Here is an 8,403-nt window from a genome sequence, read left to right on the forward strand (position 1 = left end):
TGCCCCACCCAGGGTCCCAGGGGAGGGGCCTGCAGGGGCTGCAGAGTGAGGCGGTTGAGCCCTGGATCCCGACCACAGCAGAGCGGTTGGCGGGTGCCCCTCTTGGGAGAGGCCCCCAGGAGTAACGGCCATGGGCCCTGGAGGGGACCGGGTGCTGCGGGCAGGGACAAAGAAGGCCCAGGCAGAGACCAGGACCATGTGGGCCAGGACGCACTGGGACGGCTACCGCCAGAGAGGGGAGCCGGGGGCACCTGCCGACACCGCTCTAGCGAGCCCACGCCAGCGGGTCAACCAGAGGTGCCTTTGACCTGAGGGCACATGAGGCCCAGGAGAGGCCAGTTGGGCTGTGAGGCCCGCAGGGGCCAGAGCTGTGTCCCCAGGCACAACTGGCCTCTAATAGTGCTGGGCCTGGCCGTGGGCGCCCATGGCCTGCTGCCCCCGACGCCAGCACCGCAGAGCACGGCCCCCCGCAAGGAAACCCCGGCAGGAAGCAGCCCTTGGAGCCTGTGGCACAGGTAAGGGGCCGAGGGAATCATGGGGGGACATGAGGGTCCCTGCAGGCAGAACTGGGAGTGGGGTCAGAGAGCGGGTGAGGGGAGAGGGGCAAGAAGGGAGCATCAGCTGGAGAGAAGGGGCCTGGCCAGATGTTGGCTTTATTTGAAGGGTTGACGTTTCGTCCAGTGTGGATTTGTTTGCATTAATTTTTATTTTTTTATATTGTATTAAAATATTTATCTGAATTACTGAGTTTTTGGGGGCCCCTTACATTTTGTACCCAAGACTAGTGCCTTGCCCACCTCGCGCTGGTCCTCGGGGTAGAGCAGGAACAGGGAGGCAGGGGCAGGAGGGGGCAGTGGCTGCTGTCATCCTGGGATCCCTGGGGCTCCTCTTTGTTGGTGAGCCACCTCCTCGCCCTTCCCCTGGCTGGGCAGGCTCTGGTCCCTGGAGCACCAGGGCGCAAGCTCTGGCTGAGGCTGTGTGGTGAGGGGACTTTCCCTGGTGTCCCCGGGTCCCCCAGCCAAGGACCACCTCATGCGACTGGTCCCTGGGAGACCAAGCCCACCAGGGTGCAGGCGCCTCCATGAGAAAGGCCTGGGCGAGGGTCCGTGGGGGCCGCAGTCGGCCCCTGCCGCTGCTCTGTGACCCCAGCCCCCTCCTCTCTGCTTGTGGAAGGAGGTCCCTGGACAAACTGTTGAGCATCTGGGACCATTTGTGATGATCAATGACACAGCAGCACATTCATCGTGGGCACTGACCATTTAGGGGCAGAACCTCCCTCTCAGTGGCCCCACAAGGCAGGTCCCTCTGTCACCCCCAATTTACAGGGATAGAGGCCCAGAGAGGTGAGGCAACTGTCCAAGGTCACACAGCTGGTTCTGACTCCAACGCCCAAGCCTCCAGCTGTCCCCATCCCTATCCCCTAAACAGACCCAGCTGACAAGTCCGCCTCTCTGAGCCTCAGTTTCCCCCTCTGCAAAGTGAGAGGTCCTAGTTGGGTGAGGGCCTTGCAGCCTGCCGCCTGCCGCAGGGATGCTGGGGCCGCGGTGGCGAAGGTCTGGGACAGGGGGAGTGGCGTCTGTGGCACCAGCAGCACAGCCGTGGAGGTGGGTGGGTGTCTGTGAGTGTCAGGTCAGGGCTGGCACCGCAGCGTCCGGTGGGGACTGCACAGCCAGGGCAGGACCCAGGAGAACACGAGGAGAGACGGACCTCCATCAGGTCAGGCCCCAGCTCAAGGTCCAGGGAAGAGGGGCCCGGCGACAACCGCCACATGCAGTGCGCTGCCTGCAGGACAGAAGGGGCCCCACTGGGGTTGGAGTTCAGGTCAAGGGGTCCACCTGGGCAAGGCAGCACAGGGACAGAACCCTCAGGAAACACCCGGGGGTCTGCAGGGCTGCGGCACGCGGGTCTGAGAAGAGGCTAGAGGGACCGCCGGGCCTCACGTGGAGGACCTGTCCCTGGAGGATAGAGTTCATCTGGGGGGTCCTGGGGAGTGTTTGCAAGGAAATATGACTGGAGTTGGGTGGGTGGGAGGGGGCAGGAAATCAGAACTAGAGAGGCCTCAGGGAGGGGGGTGTTGTCATGGGCAGAGTGGACAGAGAGCTGGACAGAGTCAGGAGGTGAGAGGACCGGGAGAGGGAGGAGCCAGGATGCCCCCTTGGTTTTTTTGCTGGACAGTTAAGAGAATGCTGTGTCTTGTATTTTAACAAAATGGTCCAAGAGAAGGGATGGTCTGCAAGAAGTTGGTCTCCTCCAAGGCCCCGACAGGCCACTCAGGGTCTCAGGGTGGGCCTGAACTAAGCGGGGTCATGTCCAGGCATAGGGCAGACCCATGGACCATTTTAGGAGAAGTAAGATGTGTGTGTGGGGGGGATGCCCGAGCTGGTCTTACAGATCCAGGGCGCAGACCCGTGATGGGGCTGCTCCAGGCAGAGGGAGCAAGGGGTGCTGAGGAGGAGAGTGAGGTGCACAGGCCCGCAGGGAGCTTCCAGAGGCGGGGAGAGTGAGGTGCAGACCACGGGGGTCTTGTAACCCGGTCCTTTATCCTGCGGTCCATGAGGAGTCATTGAGGGATTTAAGTGGGGCACTGTCAGAGTCAGGTTTGTGTTTTGGAAAAATGGCTCCAGATCAGAGACCAGTGTGAGGGCAGATTAGAGGATGGAGAAGGGACGTGGAGAAGGGGCTTTGGCCAAAGCCTGTGCCTTGGGGATGGGGAGGAGGTCCATGGTAACCAGGTACCAAGATCTCCTATGAAATTGCCAAGTGAATTTAAAGTGGTGTTATCAGAGTGCTGATGGGGAGGAACGGGCACAGTCAGGGACTGTCAGTGAGAGGCTGAATTTCTGGAGCAAACAATTTCTGCAATAACATACCGGGATTCATAAAAACATACATTCCTTTTAATCAAGCAATTCCACCTCCAGAAATTTATCTTGATGATATAATCAGAACTTCAGCTAAGTACTCTAAGTGTGTTCCTGGAGAAGAAGTAGAAACAACCTAAATGTCCAATGATAAGGAAAGGTAAAATAAACTACGGTACATTCATGGTAGGGATTTTTACACAGTCGTTTGATATGGTTTTTTTGACAACTGTAATGACATAATAAAGATTTTTATAAACAGGTTGAAATATGTCATACTAGCACACTGTTTTTGTTTTATTTTGATTTACAGAGTAAAATTCATCCTTTTTGGTGTTAGCAGTTGTAGAAATTTTAATGAAACTATAGGGTTGTGTGACCCTCACAACAACCAAGATACAGAACATTTCCACCCCCCACCAAAATTTCCCTGTGCCCTCTGTGTAGTCAATCCCTTTTTCTGCCCCAACCATGGAAACTACTGATCTCTTTCTGATCCTACAGTTTTGCCTTTTCAAGATATAAACAGCATCATGCAGTATGTAATCTTTTTTTAAATTAAACTTTTTATTTTGGGATAATTGTAGGTTCACATGCAGCTGTAAGAAATAATACAGAGGGATCCCATCTACCCTTCACCTAGTTTCTCCCAACGGTAATGTCTTGTAAACTAAAAAAATCACAACCAGGATATTGACATGGATGCAGTCACGGTACAGAACATTTCCATCGCCACAAAGATTCCTTTCTAGCCATGCCCACTTCTCTCCCTCCCAAGCCCCTGCTAACTCTGGCAACTACTAATTTGGTCTTCTTTTCTAATTTTGTCCTTTCAAGATTGTTCTATAAATGGAATCATACTGCGTGTACCCTTTTGGGACCGACTTTCTTTCTTCTAAAAATTTTTATTGGAGTGTAATTGATTTACAGTGTTGTTAATTTCAGGTGGACAGCAGAGTGAATCAGTTATAGATATACATAGGTCCACCCTTTTTTAGATTCTTTTCCCTTATAGACCATTACAGAGTATTGAGTAGAGTTCCCTGTGCTATATAGTAGGTTATTATTAGTTACTTATTTTATATTTAGTAGTGTGTATATGTCAATCCCAATCTCCCAATTTATCCCTCCCCCCCTTTGCCTCCTGGTAAACATGTTTGTTCTCTACATCTGTGACTCTATTTCTGTTTTCTAAATAGGTTCATTTGTACCATTTTTTAGATTCCACATATAAGCACATATCATATGTTATTTGTCTTTCTCTGACTTATTTCACTCAGTATGACAATCTCTAGGTCCATCCCTGTTGCTGCAAATGGCATTATTTCATTCTTTTTTATGGCTGAGTAATGTTGCATTGTATGTATGTACCACATCTTCTTTATGCATTCCTCTGTGATGGACATTTAGGTTGCTTCCATGTCCTGGCTACTGTAAATAGTGCTGCAATGAACATTGGGGTGCATGTGTCTTTTCGAATTATGGTTTTCTCTGGATATATGCCCTGGAAGCGACTTTCTTTACTCAGCATAGTTTTCTGGCTGTTCATCCAGACTGTTGGTTGTACATGCTTCGTTCCTTTTTATTGCTCAATATATTCCAAGTACGTAACCGTATGAGTCTGGCTTCTTTAGTTCAGTGTAACACCTTTGCAATTATCCAATTATCCCCTTTATCTATAGTTTGTTCCTTTCTATTGCTAAGTAGGATTCCATCTATGAACGTATCAGAGTTTATTAATTATTCACCAATTGAGGAACATTTGGGTTGTTTCCAGTTTTTGGCAATGATAAATAAAGCCAGTATATACATTTGCATACAAGTCTTTGTTTGAACATGAGTTTTCATTCCTTGGTTAAATACCTAGGAGTAGGATTTGATTGATCAGAGGGTAAGTGTATGCTTATGTAAAACTACCAAACAGCTTTCCAGAGTGGCTAAAACTTTTTACATTCCCACAAGCAATGTGTATGAGTTACAGTTGCTCTGTATTCTCCCCAGCACTTGGTATTGTCACTGTTTTAAGAAATTGAGATAAAATTCTTTTAACATAAAATTCACTTTTTTTTTTTTTTTTTTTTGGCTGAGTAGCTTGTGGGACCTTAGTTCCCTGACTAGGGATCAAATCCAGCCCCCAGCAGTGAAAGCACCAAGTCCTAACAAGTGGACCACCAGGGAATTCCCAAAATTCACTATTTTAACTATTTTAAAATATACAGTTCTGTGAAATTGAGTGCGTTCACTATGTTTTGCGACCATCACCACTATCTTTTTCCTGAGTTTATTAATCACCCCAAAAGGAAACCCCAAAGCAGTCTCTCTGCATTCCCCCAATTCACCAGCCCCTGGCAACCAGTAATCTGCTTTCTGTCTCTATGAATTTGTCTATTCTGGATATTTCATATAAATGAAATCATACAATATAAGACCCTAGTGTCTGGCTTATTTCACCTAGCATCATGTTTTCAAGGTTCATCCATGTTGTAGCAGGAGTCAGTACGTCATTCTTTTTTTTTTTTTGTGGTACGCGGGCCTCTCACTGTCGTGGCCTCTCCCGTTGCGGAGCACAGGCTCTGGACACGCAGGCTCAGCAGCCATGGCTCACAGGCCCAGTCGCTCCGCAGCATGTGGGATCCTCCCTGACCGGGGCACAAACCTGTATCCCCTGCACCGGCAGGCGGACTCTCAACCACTGCTCCACCAGAGAAGCCCCTTAATTTCGCTTTTTGAATTGTTCATTGCTAGTGTGTTGATCACGCACCTGTGGAATTTATTTTCTCTGTATATAAGATCATGTCATCTGTGAATAGTGACTTTGAGTTACTGTCTAGTATCCTTTCTTTTTTAATTAATTAATTAATTAATTTTGGCTGCACCAGGTCTTAGTTTTGGCATGTGGGATCTTCATTGTGGCAAGCAGAATCTTTAGTTGCGGCACGCAGACTTCTTAGTTGCAGCATGAGGGCTCTTAGTTGCGGCATGCATGTGGGATATAGTTCCCCGACCAGGGAATGAACCCGGACCCCCTGCATTGGGAGCGTGGAGTCTTACCCACTGGACCACCAGGGAAGTCTCCGGTATCCTTTCATTGCACTTTTTAAATGCACTTCTAGATTGCTTACTTGTGTTATATATCTAATATTCTTATAATTTTAAAACAATAAAAAAATTAAAGCAAAAAATCTTATATTTGCCTCACAAAACCAACCACAGATAACTGGCCCAGCTTAGCAGGTGGAAAACACACTGGTCTGATCCTCTGGCAGAGATTCTTGCATCCAATCAACCCCAACTCAATGCTGCATCTTTGTATGAGTTGGGAATTTAAATCAGCAAAGGCAAAACCTGGAACTCCTTGTGGCTTTGGAGTCTCTGAGGGTGGTTCTGTTGTTTCTTAATTATTTGGGGCCTTGTTTTAACTTTAACAAGGAGTATTTAGATGCAGAATCTAAGGACAAAGTTTTCTGGCCTGGGGGTGAGAGCACTCAAGGTCACCTGTGACAAGGTGAAGACAGATAAAGAACTGGAATAGGAGAAAAGTGGTCAGTCTCATGTGGAAGTGGTGAGTTAGAGTTTCCTGTTGGGCATCCAGCTGGAGATGGTCAGTAGGCAACTTAAGTGGAGATGAGGAAAGGGTTTGGAGCTGGAATAGACTCGAGCCTCATCATGTAGGCATATTGTGGGAAGATGGCAAAGAAGGGGGACCCAGGGAGGCAGTCTGGGGATCAGAAGCCATGCATGGGTCAGGGGAAAGGGAAGACAAAGAAGGAAGCAAGTGGGGGTCACAGACATCAAGGAGAACAAAGTCACTGGAAAGAGGGGCCAACCCTATGTTACATCCTGCAGAGACATTAGGTACAACAGGAACTGGGGAGGGACCTTAGACTTGACCCACATGAGGGCCCTGTTGTCCATCACCTGAGAGATTTCAGGGAAAGATGGGGTGAGAGCCAGAAGGGCCCTGGCATGTCCCAGAATGTAAAACAGTGCTTGGCAGGCAAGTGTTTGGGAGCCATTGTTGGTTGCATGGATGGATGGATGGATGGATGGATGGATGGATGGATGGATGGATGATGGATGGATGGTTGATAGATAGATGACACATGGATGGATGGATGATAGGTGGAAAAACAAATGGACAGATAGACAATGATCTGAAAGATCCAAGAAGGCTTCATGAAAGAGGAGGAACTGAACTGCGTCTCAATGAGTAGAGACAACAGGGCAGGGGGCCCCCAAATAACCTGGTGTCCACAGGCCCAGGGAGAAAGCTGCCTGGCTGGACTGTGGCAAATTGTGAGGGAAGGAACACCCAGAAGCCCTAAAATGAGGCCAGGAGAGGTCGAGCAGGTCCAAGCCAGCTCAGGACTCACTTTGCCATACCACATGGCCACCTGAGGGGCCTCGGTACTCAGCAGCACCATCAGCACTGAGGATTCAGTGGTCACCGGACAGCCTCAGAGTTGGAGGGTCACACTGGGTGACAAGGTGTGAGTGGCTCCTTCCTCAGACAGGGGGCTGGGCATGGGGACACCCAGGGGTGCCCCAGCCTCTGGGGGGCTGGCTGCGCACCCCCCCCCAACCTGAGGACACAGCCCTGCCTGCTACAGCCCTGTTCCCGTCATGCCCAGCAGGTCCCCGCTCCGGCCCAGGCCCCGGGGGACAGGCCCCAGGTGCTGGCCCGGTGGGTTTTGGTCTGAGTCTCAGTCACCGTGGTACGTCTTCGGCGGCGGGACCCAGCTCACCGTCCTAGGTAAGTGGCTCTCATGTCTTTCCCAGCCTGTCCCACTCTCTGCTGTCTCGAGAAAGTCACTATTTTCTCTCTGGGGGCTGCTTCCCCTCTGCCCTCCCAGCTTAAGGACTGACCCCCACCTTTCTCCTTGGGGCCTGGGGAGGCAGGTTGGTCTTGGGGTAAGCGGCAGGAAGGACCCCAACATCAGGAGCAGCCACCTCCAGAGTCCGACAGGGTTCATAAGGAGGGAGGAGAGCTGCTTTGGTTATACACGGGGACACTGAGGCTGCATATGGAACGGCTTGGCCGGGTCACCTGGCAGAGTGATGTGGAACAGCTTCTGGGGGGCTGTCTGCTGTCCAGGGGCTGAGTGGGAGGGGGGACAGAGAAGGCAAGCAGGGCCACCATGAGGACACTCACAGAGGCCATGATGGGGGTGGGCAACCCCGGACCCTCCCCTGCATCTCACACCCCCTCCTCTGTCACACAGGTCAGCCCAAGTCCGCGCCCTCAGTCACTCTGTTCGCTCCCTCCACTGAGGAGCTCAAGGTCAACAAGGCCACCCTGGTGTGTCTCATCAATGACTTCTACCCGGGCAGCGTGACGGTGGCCTGGAAGGCAGGCAGCACCGCCATAACCAGGGGCGTGGAGACCGCCCAGCCCTTGAAGCAGAGCAACAGCAAGTACGCGGCCAGCAGCTACCTGGCCCTGACGGCCAGCGAGTGGAAATCTTACGACAGGGTCAGCTGCCAAGTCACACACGAGGGGAGCACCGTGGAGAAGACAGTGGCGTCCTCAGGGTGCCCTTAG

At 51.1% G+C, this 8,403-nt stretch overlaps 1 protein-coding gene across 2 annotated transcripts; it reads left to right on the top strand.

The window, feature by feature from the left end:
* Nucleotides 1-318: 318 nt before the first annotated feature.
* Nucleotides 319-8,403, top strand: IGLL1 (immunoglobulin lambda like polypeptide 1). 2 transcript variants are annotated; one of them, XM_067014912.1, is made up of 3 exons: nt 319-515; nt 7,496-7,614; nt 8,084-8,403. In XM_067014912.1, the coding sequence occupies exons 1-3, from the start codon at nt 319-321 to the stop codon at nt 8,401-8,403; spliced, it is 636 nt and encodes a 211-aa protein (XP_066871013.1). The 2 variants fall into 2 exon arrangements, with proteins under 2 accessions (XP_066871013.1, XP_066871014.1); XM_067014913.1 differs by lacking the exon at nt 7,496-7,614 and having other exon boundaries at nt 425-515.

This window comes from Kogia breviceps, chromosome 15, assembly GCF_026419965.1.
Source record: "Kogia breviceps isolate mKogBre1 chromosome 15, mKogBre1 haplotype 1, whole genome shotgun sequence".
Classification (NCBI taxonomy): domain Eukaryota; kingdom Metazoa; phylum Chordata; class Mammalia; order Artiodactyla; family Physeteridae; genus Kogia; species Kogia breviceps.